This window comes from Cimex lectularius, unplaced genomic scaffold (genome assembly GCF_000648675.2).
Source record: "Cimex lectularius strain Harlan isolate CLEC.00 unplaced genomic scaffold, Clec_2.1 scaffold270, whole genome shotgun sequence".
Lineage (NCBI taxonomy): Eukaryota > Metazoa > Arthropoda > Insecta > Hemiptera > Cimicidae > Cimex > Cimex lectularius.
Window position 1 is genome coordinate 515216 of NW_019392790.1, and position 14201 is coordinate 529416.

The following is a 14201-nucleotide window of genomic DNA, read 5'->3' on the forward strand; positions in this document are numbered from 1 at the left end:
TTTTCAGGGCATAAATTGTGGTGCTATTTTTTTAAATTTTTTTTACGAGGGTTCGCAACAGCAGAGGTTATATCAACCCTCGGGGTTGACATAAATACTTCAAAATATTTGAATGAACCTAAAATTTCTATATTGCGTACATCATTGTATTAATTCATTTTCACATATTAAATGTATTTGTATCTCCTAATATGGGGTTTATAAAAATGTGTTTGTACACAAACAATGTTTATAAACCCCAGGCCTTGAAGATGATCTAAATAATGATCGAAACGCCGGCACTATAAAGGAAATATTTTTCTAAATCTACATCACACAAGACCGCATCTCACGATATCCAAATAATAATTAATTAACGGTCACTAAATACTATACATTTAATATTAAGGTTGATATCAATTAGAGAAATATCGCTTTATTTACGTCTCGTTTCGAATGTGGCCTATATTCAATGTAATTAGAATTTTGGAAATATGTGGTGATTAGTGACCATTAGTAGATGATTATCAGAAATCGTGAGATGCGGTCTGGTGTGATATAGGTTTCAGAAAAACATTTTCTTTATCGTGCCAACGTTTCGATCTTTATTGAGATCATCTTCAGGGCCTGGGATTTACAAACATTGTTTAAATTTAACAAACACATGTAGGATGTGGAAAAAAGTGAATTTATACAATGTAAAAAATATATTTTTTATATTCAATCAAAGTATTTCTACTCACTCAAAGTGTTTGTCTTCTGTGTAATTGTGCCATTCTTGCGTGTTGTGTTGAATGTGCCAGTGAGATATTGCTGTTTTATGTTTATATACGTTGGATTTTGAAGGGGTTGGGGAAGGAAGTCGGTATAGTCCCTTCGTCGGCTCTTTTCACCTCAAAGATCTCAATAAAGATCGAAACGTCGTCACGATAAAGAAAACGTTTTTCTGAAACCTTCATCACACCAGACCGCATCTCACGATTTCTGAATAAAATTTTTGGAAATGTTTACAGAAAAATTGTGAATAAAGCCGAAATAAAGAAGAAAGTTAGGATTTTCTGTTTTGAAACGGCTATCAGAACCCTCTTAAAGTTAGAAACAATGACGTGATTTATTCAACGTTTGAGTCAGCCGGGGGTTCTGTAATCGCAGTATCGCACAATGTCGCTTATGATCGGCTCGGCTGATAACAGACGTCGCTGCCCTTTGCCGTTGTAAACACAAATTTGACAATTTGTTAACAGGCCAATTTAATTCTGATGCAGACCTCTCCCGGTGGGAAAAACGACCAGGATCCCTTGAAATATGGAAGCTTTAGGTAACGTTGAAAATTAAGTTGTTAATGAGCTAAAAAGGAAATTTTCTCGGCCTAATTAATAAAAAGCTAAACTATCAAAACACTTTCCACCATGGTCAACTATTGCAAGGCAAATTTAACAATTTAATTACAATTTATCAATTTCATTCTTTGTATAAGTGTTGTGAAATGTCGTCTGGGTTACGAAGTAAGTTGACCGAGACCCAGTGGGTTTCAGATAACTCCAGGACACCTGTTTGCAATAATGGTTCAATAAAGTGAAGATCAGCTCCACTGTATCACTCTGTTCCTCGTCCTGTAACCGTCCGCTGTTTGGGACTTAAATTTGACCAAACTTCCCACACTTGACTCAAAAGAATATACCTGAACAGATATAAACTAAAAACACAACTTGATGACAGATTGAGATTCACTATGAAACCCAAAACGATGGCTTTCAGTCCTGCTTACATTTGCAGTTCCGTCATACTGCAGACACTGTAGTGGCCTTGACAAACCTCCAGGACCATCTTTCCTCTTTGTAAGAAAGGTTCAAAAAATGGAGAATCAGTCTCAATGAAATCCCAGCAAATTACTTTCACTCTCTGCCTTATTACTCTCCTATGATCCACTACAACTCAAAAACTGACAAACTTCAACCAATCTGGATTGAATTGAAATGTGGAGTTCGACCAAATGTTCCAATGAACAAAGAATCCAGTCCAAAATCCGTTAAACCATTGCCCATACTTCCTATCTAACCTTATCCCCACAGACCTTAAAACCCTATTTATTCTTGAAACTGTTTAAGGTCGATACAGACATCTTCATATAACCTGGACTCTCATCCCAATCACACCTTTCAGTGCTCGTCACATATGCAGATAATACTGTCGTCCTTTCAGCCAAACCCAGACCCAATGGCCTTCAGAAACCTCCAGGGCCATTTCTCCTCCTTGTAAGAAAGGTTCAAAAAATGGAGGATCATACTCAACGAAATCCCAGCAAATTACCTTCACACTCTGGCTTATTACTCTCCTTGAATCCTTTACAACTCAAAATCTGACATACTTCCGGATGGAATTAAAATGTGGGGTTCGACCAAACGTTCCAATGAACAAAGTATCCAGTCTGAAATCCTTCGAACCATTGCCCAAGGGCCATACTTTCTATCCAACCTTATTGACACAGACTTTATCCAGGGAGTGACCAGAGGAATTCATAGGTTACTGCAGGGACAGGCTGCAATAGTTCACTTGCATAACAAAGGTTCAGGGGGAGCTTCAGGCAGATAAGGTTCGGAGGATGCTTTGGTCTGAGGTTGCATTGCTCCTCTAAATTCAAAATTCACACACACAAAAAAATTAAATTAAATTAGAATACCTGGCCCTTAATTGGTTTACAGTGGCTCTAAAACTGGGTTTGGGTCAGGAGCTGGTATTTATGGAAGGACTAAAATTCACATAAGCCTTCGACAATATGCTACTCTCCTTCAAGCAGAGACTGTGGCTACTGAACACTGTGCCAAGGACATTAAAAGGCTAGGTATCGTTAACAGAAAAATAGCCATCTACCTGGACATCTAGGAGACACTGAGGGCAATTATAACGTCAGTAGTAAAGTCCAGAATCGTTGAGGATTGCATTAGCACCCTGTCAGACATTTGGGAAAACAACAAAATTACCCTTGTCTTGGTACCAAGGCAAAAGGGCAATGAGGAGGTTGATAAATGGGGCAAGAAAAGTTTAATCAGGACCTATCATCCCAAAGCCCTTTTGTGACACATCAGGTTGCTAAAAACGTGGATTCATTTGGCAATGGATTAAAAATAAGTAAATTCAATGGAAATGTAGCCAGGACAGAGGCATCGCAGCAATACAGCAGAACTACTAAATCTAGGACTTATTAGGACTGGAATAATAGTTGCACTGGTAATTGGACACTGCAGACTCAGGAGGCTTATAGACTCAGAGCAGCAGAAGATAGCCTGTGCAGTTGCCTGAAGAAGAAGAAGCGGAACATGCCCTCTGTTGGTGCAAAGACACTAAGGTACACTAAGCAGAAAAGCCCGGATCTGAAGGATACACACATCCTTGAAAAAAGAAGTCTTAAGCTTAATGGGGAGCTCCTTGAAACAATTGAGATGCAAAATAAACTAGGTCATGGTACGCAGGTCGTCGAGGTCATCCCCAACTCTAATCTTAATCCTAATCTTCTGGCCTGTGTATTCAACAAGAGTAATTTTCCCCTTGGTACAATTCCAAATGGCTATGGACTTTACTATTGATGAGGTTGTTGCTTTTAGTGCTTCCCAATCAAATAGTATGATTCATTGAGAATATTATTTATATAAGTTAAGAAATCGCTCGAAGAAGACTTAAAAAAAAACTTTATTGTCAAAACTGTACAATGTTAAAGTTTAAACTGACAGAGTGACAGGCAGAAGGCTATCGCACAAGTAAGGCCTGGATATTTAGGTTTTTATACTTTTTTTTCTTCTTAAAGAAATGCTGATTAAGATGAACGGGGGGGGGGATCAGGTCCTGCTTGGACTTTGCTGATGTGTTTGAGGGGCAACTGGTTACTCCATAACTACACACACACACACACGCGCAACGCGCACACGCACATGCACACACACACACACACACACACACACACACACACATGTATATATATATATTTATGTTCAATTTGTAAAACTAATAATCATATTTTGCAGAACAAGCTGGACAAATGGTGCTTGTAAGCTATGGACAATTTCTCGAAAATGTATCTATAAGTTTTTGCAATTTGAAAAAGAAATTGGAATACCAACATAGCGAGCTGATTGATCCCCTCTCAGTGCAGGTTGTTACGGTTATTCTTATATTGTTTTGTAGTAAAAAAAAAAGTATAAATATAAGTTTTTATTGTTTTCAGATATTGTGTAAGGAACATTCCAGCGTATTTGAAAAAGTGGACACTGATAATAAAGTCTACAATAAAGTTCTAATCGTGTTTACTGCTGCATGCCGGGAAATACTAGATCTGCAGAATGAGCTTATTGACAATTATTTGCCAAAAATACTACAGTATGGAAAAGGTAGTACGTAATTTTGGAAGTAGCGCATTTTGAGAATATTTTCATCTTGAATTTCTTAAAATTTACAGCTACCGATAAAATAGATGTGGAGGAGGGACAGCACCAAATATGCGAATTCTTGCCGGTCCTTCTTGATGTACTGAATTTCGTTCATAGATGTCGGACTGTCCTTTTCCATCTGCTCCAACAGTTTGTTTGTGCCTATGAGTATCCATGGATCAATGCCCAAAGTGCTTCTAATATTCAATTATTGGTCAGTTGTTATTTTAAACATGGATGCACATTTTTATATAATTGTTTTTGTGTCATCAAATTTGCATTACTGGGGAGTGGGCAAGGGTTGGATTATAAGCAGAGTTAGAGTAGGGATAGGGATGGGTCAGGTCAGGTTAGGTTAGGTTAGGTTGGGTTAGAGTTTGGGATGTGTTAGATCAGGTTAGGTTAGATAGGATTAGAGTTAAGGATGGGTTAGGCAGTACCTTGATGGGAAAATGTGAATCTTGTAGAATATCATTTAGTGTCAACAGTATATTAATTGTGATAAACTTGTATATATATTTAAATCTTATGTACATAAAGAAAAATGTTGGAAATTATGAAGCTGTAAATAATGTACATAACTATAAGACTAAAAATAAAAATAAATTAACATTGCTGATCTGTACAAATACAACACCCAGTAGAAGTTATGAAAAATTGGCATTAAATTGTATAACTCTCTGGCCTGATAATGTAACATCACTCCCTCTAAAAGACTTAAAAAAATGATTGTAAATTGGCTACTAAAAACTCTCTCTATTGTCTTCAAGAATTTTTTGAGGCAGATGTAGTCAATATGTGATCTGTTTGCCCTCTGACATATTCTACAGCTTGTATAATATTAAAATGTATAAACTGTTCTCGAATATAAATAAATATATTAAACTATACTAATCGAAGAATCAAACTGGGAGTTGGGAATCAAAGTAATTGGAAAGCCAAAGAGTCAAAAGAATCGAAGAATCAAACTGGGAGTTGCTAATAAAAGGAATTGGAGAGCTAAAGAGTCAAAAGAATCCAACTGGGAGTTGGGAATCAAAGGAATTGGAGAGCCAAAGACTAAAAAGAATCCAAGAATCCAACTGGGAGTTGCGATTCAAAGGAATTGAAGGAAATGTAGAGCCAAAGNGGAATTGGAGAGCCGAAGAGTCAAAAGAATCCAACTGGGAGTTGGGAATCAAATGAATTGGAGAACCGAAGTCAAAAGAATTAAAGAATCAAACTGGGAGTTGGGAATCGTCATGCAATCCATCCCCTCCAGTGGCCTGAACTGACCCACAACTTACTTGAGTGAATGGTCCTTTTAGAAGAGTTGATTCTTTGTATTTGTTCTTTATTCCTTTGTCCATCTCTAACCAAAACCCAATTGTTTGGGCTCGATGTTATTAATTTAGGACATATTATTGAAACCAAATTTTCTTTCTGTTTAACAAAGCTGAGTATTACCTCTAGAAATACTTTAACATGGATACAAATTTTTCATTGCTTTGCTAAAAGGTAAACTCATGCATTGGGTTGGTTAGAACTGGCTAGGTTAGGGTTAAAGTTATGGTTAGGTTTAGGCTAGGTAGTAAAAGGGTTAGGGTGAAGGTTGGGTTGTTTATCAATGATTTGACATTTTTCTGTAAAGTGGATAAAATATGTGAGTGTGAGGCATGAGTTATCATTCTGTAATTCTGACATTTTTTGGTGATGGTCTGAAGGAGCCATGTCAGGACCATAGGGTGGGCTTGGTTGAAGCTCAATTTCATTAATTTCAGGACACTTTGGCTTTGTATGTTTGGATGTGGGAAGTCAGAAGTGATATATTAAAATCTAAGCTTACTTCCTATTCAGCAATGCTGGTATCACCTTTACAAAAATTTTCTTTATGGATTATTTAACATAATTTTTTTTACTTTGGTCATTATGCTTTTGCCATTTTATCCTTGCTTTGCTGGTATCTTCCATTAAAACTTGGTGTCACACAAAAGGCCTAATGCTGAAGATGGCAAAATGTCAAAACACGTCTGACCGACCAACACTACGAGGATTCACAGACCATGAAATCTTACTATATTAATTATATAATTAATCTTTTGCAATTTTTTTTTTACAGGAGGTTTATTCTATTTTGGGCAACCTTTTACTCATTTTTATAACTCTTGATGTTACGCTCACAACTCATAATGAACATAGAATAGATGAACATATTAAAATTCTTGAAAAAACTGTTAAAACATCAGTTGAATCAGACTCGTACAGTGATTCAGCTCAGTCGGCAACACTTAGGAAAGTAATAACTGAGGTAAAACAGGAGTTACTGAGAGGGAATATATTCCAGGTGATTAATCGTTAAATTATATTAAAAAAATGGAAGTTAAATTGTTTAAACATTGTTTTCAGGTTTCATTGAACACTCGTTTCAATAGAAAAAACGCACTTGCCAATTGCTTGGCATTCAAAACCAATTTAAATGGCTACATAAGAAATTTAATTGCTGAGATAGAAAATTCTAAAGAGAATGACGTGAATTGTATGAAAACATTGTCGAAGGTTGTTGCAATTTTTGTCTTTTCCGTAAACACTTTTGGAATAGTCGACAAAAAAGTGCATAAATCGATTGTCGACCTTTGTAAAAAGGTATTAGACGAAATTACATTTTGATAATTTGATTTCTAGTATTTTCTTTTGCAGCATGTAGTTATTTCGCTGCACGGAGAAGTTTTGTGGCTGCCTTATATTTTTATTGGAAAACATTTGGAACTGAAGCTGAAAGAGCAGGGTTTGAAAGGTCCTGTCCAAGAAAATATTCTGCCAAAGTTTTTGGAACAGTCTGAATCTAATTTGCCAAAAAATTTAAAAACTTATTCTATCCAAGTGAGTAATATAGTCAAAAATTAGTGTTTTCAACTTGATTTATTAACATTAATAAAAATAAATATCCATTATAAAGTTATCAGATCATTTTTATGATTTATGACTTTTAGATATTGAGATGGTCGCTGTTAATGGAAAACGTATTTTCCAAACATTCCATCGCTAACAAGTTAAATGAAATTGAATCAGCACTGCTAACATTAGAGGTATAATTTTGATTTGACAAAGAAATAGTTATATGATAAAAACTGTTAGTGCAATTGTTTTTATAATTTCTTTTTTAAGGGTATAGAGGCTGCATTTCAAATAAAATATTTAGTTAATCACATATCGTATTTACACGGTCATCTTGGAATACCGATGACCAAGATGGTTGCACTTAATCTTTGTAAATTAATGGAGTTGATGAAGGTGATAAATTTGATTCTTCAAAGACACCACATCAGCCTGGGAAAAAGACTGAACCACATTATCCAACGCATGTTAATCCAAATACTCACTTTGATAATAAAATCAGAGGTAAATCTTAATATCGCCAATTAAAATAATTTCAGTAATACATTTTTCTTTCTGGTTTTAGCGTGACACGATAAAGAACAAAAGTACACGTGATGTACAAATTGATTCTTACTCCGCACTGGCCCTAGCTGAAAAATTGCTCTACGGTGCTTGCACCGAGGACACTTTGCTTCTTGTAAAACTTATACTGACATTCATGACACCTAGCAATTCAATATTCTCAGAATGTCAAAGTACACTGTTGAAGCTACTGGAAAAGTTGCAGATAATGTGCAAATTGCATGATATCATAAAAGAAGCGACAAACTGCAATTTTATAATGAGTGAAGGTCATGTTTTACCTATTTATTTTAAAAATTTAATGGAATCACAAGCTAGTCTTTCAAGAATTGATGTAAGTATTCTTTTAAAAAAAACTTCATACTGAATTTTTTTAATACATGTCTTTTGTAAATATTTCAGTACATACTACGTTCTGATGAAGATGTCAACAATAAAGAAAATTTGAACATTTTTACTCAGCAAAAACATCATTTTGAAAATGTGGTACGTTTAGCATCCTTCCAAACAAAATTTTTTACTTGATCCAATTTTTTAGTAGTAATTACATAAAATGTTTTAGGTGGTGAAACCATTGTGTCAGGAAATAGAAACATTTTTGAGAATCCACGCTCATTCACATTTGCAAGAGGATGCTACTATTTTCCTTCAGAATAAAGATTTTAAATCCCTGCTTCGGGTCATGCCTTTAATAGTTTGTGGTCAGGTCACTTCCATTAAAGGTAACATTTAATTTTATTTTATCCTGAAATAGAAAAGTTTTATAACACAGGGGACTCCTGCATAAGTTATACAAAACATATATTGAATGTTAGATAAATGAATTCTCATATGTTTTTGTATTTTGCAACAAAGTGTATAAACCATTCATCCGTATAGAATATATTTTTGATTTTGGAACACTTTTAAAATAGGTATATTTTTGGCCTGGATGCACAAATTTTTGGTTATTTTAGATTAAGAATAGTTAGATTAGGTAGAGCTAGGGTTAGGGTTGAGGTTAGGTTAGGTAGTAGGGTTAGAAATAAGATTAGGTAGGGATAAGATTTAGGTAGTAGAGTTAGGGGTGAGGTTAGGTTAGGTAAAGTTAGGGTTGTGGATGGGTTTAGGTTTGGTAAATTTAGGTTTAGGGACAGGGTTAAGTTAGATAGGGTTGGAGGGTCAAGTTGAAAGTTTGGGTAAGGGAAAGGGTTAAGTTAGATAGAGTTAGTGATTGGGTTATGTTAGGTAAAGTTAGGGTTAGGGATGGGTTTAGATTTGGTAAATTTAGGGTTAGGGACAGGGTTAAGATAGATAGGGTTGGAAGGTCAAGTTTACACTTTGGGTAAGGGAAAGGGTTAAGTTAGATAGAGTTAGTGATTGGGTTATGTTAGGTAAAGTTAGGGTAAGAAGGGGGTTAGGTTAAGTAAAGTTAGGGTTAGGGATGGGTTTAGATTTGGTAAATTTAGGGTTAGGGACAAGGTTAAGTTAGATAGGGTTGGAGGGTCAAGTTTAAACTTTGGGTAAGGGAAAGGGTTAAGTTAGATAGGGTTAGTGATTGGGTTATGTTAAGTAAAGTTAGGGTTAGGGATGGGTTTAGATTTGGTAAATTTAGGGTTAGGGACAGGGATGTTTGTAACTTCTTAAACTGATGACGAGCACTCAATGCTCAAAATCTGGATCATTGTAAACAATCAATCGGTGAATAGAACCATCATTTTCAAAAAGCAGATTTTTGTTTGAGGCCATTTTCAATGCACATGTGTTGGGTTGGGTTAGGTTAGAAGTTAGTTTATAACCATTAACCAAAATTATCACAAAACACATCTAACTTAATACTTTATAGATCATTGGGCATAAATTTATGTTGGTATGAATATTTTTAGGCCTTGTTGAATCATACCTAGATCGTACTTTCTATGATCTGGCGACAGTAGCTTTGCATGATTGGCAAACATACAGGGAAATGAGAAGTATAGCAGAGCATAAATTTGGCCTATATACTGTTGAAGATAATCTTCCAAGTCAAACTTTAGCCCAGGTAATTCAGTAAAATATTTTCTATAATTAAAACTTTGAAATTTAATGTTTATATAGTTTTGAATTGTTAAATTATCGGTATATATTTCTCTCTCCAAGAGGGTTTTATTATTTTTTTGGTTGTTTCAGAGTTTGGATATTTTACAAATTATGCGAAACATTCATGTATTTGTCTGCAAATACCTCTACAATTTGAACACACAGTGCTTCATCGAAAACAATAGTAACAGCAAACATTTAAATACAATAAAAATTGTACAGATAGCTAACTCAATATGGACACACGGGACCGGAGTGATGAATACAACTGTATATAAACAGGATATTTAATATGGTTATTATTTATTATTTCTGAACTTATTTTTCCAGACAAATTTCATTTATCAATTTTTAAAGAAGAAGTTTCTTGTGTTTTCTCAATTTTTATACCATGAGGATATAAGTTCAAGGCTTATGAAAGATCAAAGTTTATTTAACGAATTGAAACAGTCTAAAAATTCATATTACCCTTATGATAGAGCTAACAAATTTAACAAAGGAATTTCTCGCCTTGGAGTTTCATCTGACGGTTTTACCTTTCTTGATCAATACCGCTCTCTTATCACACAGATAGGTATGGTATCGGATTTATTCGCACTTGTATATTTTTATGTTAATTTTATTGGTTTATGATTCAGGAAATGCGCTCGGATATATTCGGATGGTGCGAACTGGAGGCCTACACCATTGTTTACAAGCAGCTTCCTACCTTCCTCAAATAGATTACATATCAATTTCCAGGGATAATTTAGGAAATACTGGAAAATTGGCTATAGAGTCTTTTGACCAAATAATGTTTAATATTATTCACACTTTATCGGAAAATACAGACCACCTCAAAGTAAGTAATCTTATTTTGTTTGGTATTGATAATTTAATTATAGTCTATGGTGTATATTCTTTGGTTGGAAAGGTACATAATACTTGTCTTTCAAAAAATCACTCCTTTTACTCCTGAAGAGCACTGAAGGTTTGAAGACCATGTGTCATAGCAATGTATATATATAATTTTATTTTATTTAATTTTTATTTTTTTAAGTAAGAAATATAGTTGATATTCGTTTTCTGCACCCCAAAAACCTTGAATAGAAACTTCTAGGTAAGAGAGGGTTCAGGTTAGTTTAAGGTTAGGGACGGGTTAATTATTTTTTTTTTCTTAAAAATGATGATACATTTGAAAATACTTTACCAATCCACAGGAAACTTTACCAGGGCTTTAGAGCCCTCTCAACTACATGCAGTGGCACATACCTGGCTGCCCTAAATTAATTAAAACTGGAGATGTATAATAAATCTTTTGAGGAATTTTTTGTTAATTTTGTTCTTAACTTTCTCATTTATAATAACATAAAATGTAAGCATTGTTAACATAGGCTGAACAAGAAATACTCAGCTCAGCTTTCCAAACTGTAGTAATAATATTGTATTTACATAAAATCCAGAGGAGTTATGAAGTTTTAAGTGAAACAACTGACTTTGAAGGAAAAACTTGCCAATTAGTTTAAAAATGTTTCATTTTGATTTGCTATAAAAAATCATATATACTTGAGGGTTTTAAGAGGTTCTTAAAGTGAATAAGAATTTTTTCAAAATCAAATCCTTTTATAAAAACCTAACCCTAACCCTACCTAACCTAGCACTACTTAATTTAACCCAATCTCACCTTAACTCTAACCCGACCATAACCTCGCTTATTACTAACTTACCTAACCTTAACACTAATTCTTCCTGACCTACCCTAACTTAATTCAACCCTAACCCAACCCATGTGAACTCCTTGGTAACGTTAAATCAATGATGATAAATTGGCTTATTCAGTTTAAAAATGTTTAATTTTTGTTTTCTATAAAAATTTATACTTAAGGGCCTTAAAAGGTTCTTAAAATGGATAAGAATTTTTTTCCAGATGAAATCATTAGATAAAAACCTAGCCCTAACCTAATCTAACACAAACCCTACTTAAGCTCCCTTACTACTACCTAATATAACCCTAATACTACCTAACATAATTTAACCCTCTACCCTATCTATACCTCTTTGTCTAACTAACTCTAGCCTAATACTACTAACCCAACATATTCTAGCCAACCTATTCTATCCCTTACCTACCTAACTTAATCCCTCTAGCCTAATAGAACTCTACCCTAACTCTACATAACTTATCCAATTACTACCTAGCCTAACCTTAACTCTAACCCTACTTTACCTAACCCAACCCCAGAATGTGAAATCAAAGTGTCAAAATGGTCACACAAAAAATTTATGTACCTAAAGAAATATCCATGTGTAACATTGCCCTTAACTATTCCAGCCCAAAATGTCTATTTTTATTGTGATGTTTGCAGAAATAAAATAACAGTGGTTACTGATTAACACATTCCCTCATCTTCCAAAAAGAAGAAAAATAGAAAACAAACGCTGAATCCCTTCCTTCCCTGGGCCTTTCCTTTTTACTTTCAGAACAAGATCTCCATTTTCTGGCAGTTGAATTAAAGTTGAAGTTAAATGGGATTGGTCAATTAGGTACTGTTATTATTACATCACATATAATAAATGTTTGTGCAAAATTATCCAATCAAGGAAGAATCATGTTAATTATTGACTAATCTTTACAAAATATTTCAGCTTTTGGTCGATGCGTTTACATCAATTTTTAACACTCCTGAAAACAGCCATTTGCAACTATTTGCAATGATCATTCCACCTCTGACCATTAATTACATAGACTACATTGTAACAGCAAAGGAAAAGATGATGAAGAGAAATAAAGATGGGACGGTGTTTACGGATGATGGATTTGCGATGGGTAATTTTCAAATATTAACAGTCAGTATAATTTGAAAAACTTAACAAAAATAAAGTCGAAATTTGTCTGGTGTCGGTAGTTGAAACGGTGGTGAAAATAATTCTTTTTTGCAGGTATTGCATTCCTATTGGCCGTTCTTAAGTTGAACACTGAATTTGATTCTTTGCATTGGTTCGAGTCAGTGAACAGAAAGTACGAGCAAGAGGAGGCCGCAATTAGGGAATCTACAGAATTCCTTCGTGAAGATTCCGCTCATGAAAATACGCTGAAACTGTCGATACGAAGGCTTCAAATGTATAAAAGGGTAATTTTGCTTACATTTATATAACTGTGTATTATTAAAAAACACTATGGATTTTTTCAGGAATTCCAGTTTCTATACTACAATATTAACAGCGCAAGAGTATTTTTCAGCAGAAGATAAGCATAGAAATATGGGTTAATTGTATATATTACTATTATGAAAAAATGTGATTAAAGAGTCGATGTTAACTACGTAACCAAACAAACAAGTGATATTTTATCTTATATATATTTAAATAAAATGATAGTTGTTATATTATCAATATTTTTATTAATTTATATGCCGTAAAATTTGAATTTATATTATTATACAATGTACCAGGTTATATGTAACAATGTTTTATTCGAACTGTTTAATAGCAGTTATTTTTGGAGAATCTTGAAAATACAGATATTTATACTTTATTAATTTTTTATTTATTTATTTTTATTTTAGGAAGATGAATGAATAAAATAAAAACTGCAAGACTTTCTTACAGAACAGCAGGTGTGTTATATGCTAACAATAGGACACGCTCAGCTGCAAAAATCTTCCTTTTCCCCTTTGTTTCTCCTTCTGGATTATTGAAATTTATGTACTATTAATTTATTTTATGCTAGTACAGCTCTATTTAAAAGAAAAAACAATGTTATAATGAAAGGTACTTGAGTCATCTTGGTGAGGTGAAATGGTGGATCTCTTTTTAAACGTTGGTTCTCTGATCAGTCCAAAACCTGGATGCCTTGTGAACAGTTTAGGAAAAGTTAGATTATGTAATGTTAACTTAGGGTCAGTTTAAATCAGGTAGTGTTATGTTCTGGGTAGGTACAATTAGGGGAGATTTTTTTTCTCTATTTCATAACATTGTGTAGTTTAGAGGTCTTTTTAAATCCCTGTAAAATCTCATTTGGTGTGAAGAAAAAATAGTAACCTAACCCATTCGTAACTTTAGGTAGGGTTAGACTTGAACAAGTTGGTTAAATGGGGTTAGGCTTTTGAACAAGTTAGGTTAGGTTAGCTTAAGTAGTATCGGTTTAGTTTAGGTAAAGTTAGAGTAAGATTTTTTTCTAACTCAACACCTCTTGATTTTATACAAATCGACATTATTACAACTGTTGGACAGTTTAATTTCATTTCTTTCAGCCCATCCCAAAATGTTTAGATTTTATATTGTCATAAGTGAAAACATTAAGAACAAAATTATCAAAAGTTTCTC

At 34.0% G+C, this 14201-nt stretch overlaps 1 protein-coding gene across 1 annotated transcript; it reads left to right on the top strand.

The window, feature by feature from the left end:
* The first annotated feature begins 1136 nt into the window (after window positions 1-1136).
* Window positions 1137-13410, top strand: LOC106664131 (WASH complex subunit 4). Its single transcript, XM_014389574.2, has 19 exons — window positions 1137-1297; window positions 3999-4126; window positions 4199-4361; window positions 4430-4614; window positions 6499-6723; window positions 6786-7022; window positions 7077-7259; window positions 7370-7465; window positions 7545-7778; window positions 7840-8172; window positions 8241-8324; window positions 8401-8560; window positions 9704-9858; window positions 9987-10166; window positions 10227-10470; window positions 10535-10737; window positions 12522-12702; window positions 12816-13006; window positions 13067-13410. The coding sequence occupies exons 1-19, from the start codon at window positions 1285-1287 to the stop codon at window positions 13124-13126; spliced, it is 3255 nt and encodes a 1084-aa protein (XP_014245060.1). The 5' UTR covers window positions 1137-1284; the 3' UTR covers window positions 13127-13410.
* The last annotated feature ends 791 nt before the right edge of the window (window positions 13411-14201 follow it).

What these genes read in the sequence shown, in the direction of transcription:
- LOC106664131 (XM_014389574.2), top strand. An exon ending in TCAGGTCACTTCCATTAAAG is followed by an intron (nt 8,561 to 9,703) that starts GTAACATTTAAT and finishes GAATATTTTTAG; the next exon opens with GCCTTGTTGAATCATACCTA. An exon ending in CTCTCTTATCACACAGATAG is followed by an intron (nt 10,471 to 10,534) that starts GTATGGTATCGG and finishes TTTATGATTCAG; the next exon opens with GAAATGCGCTCGGATATATT.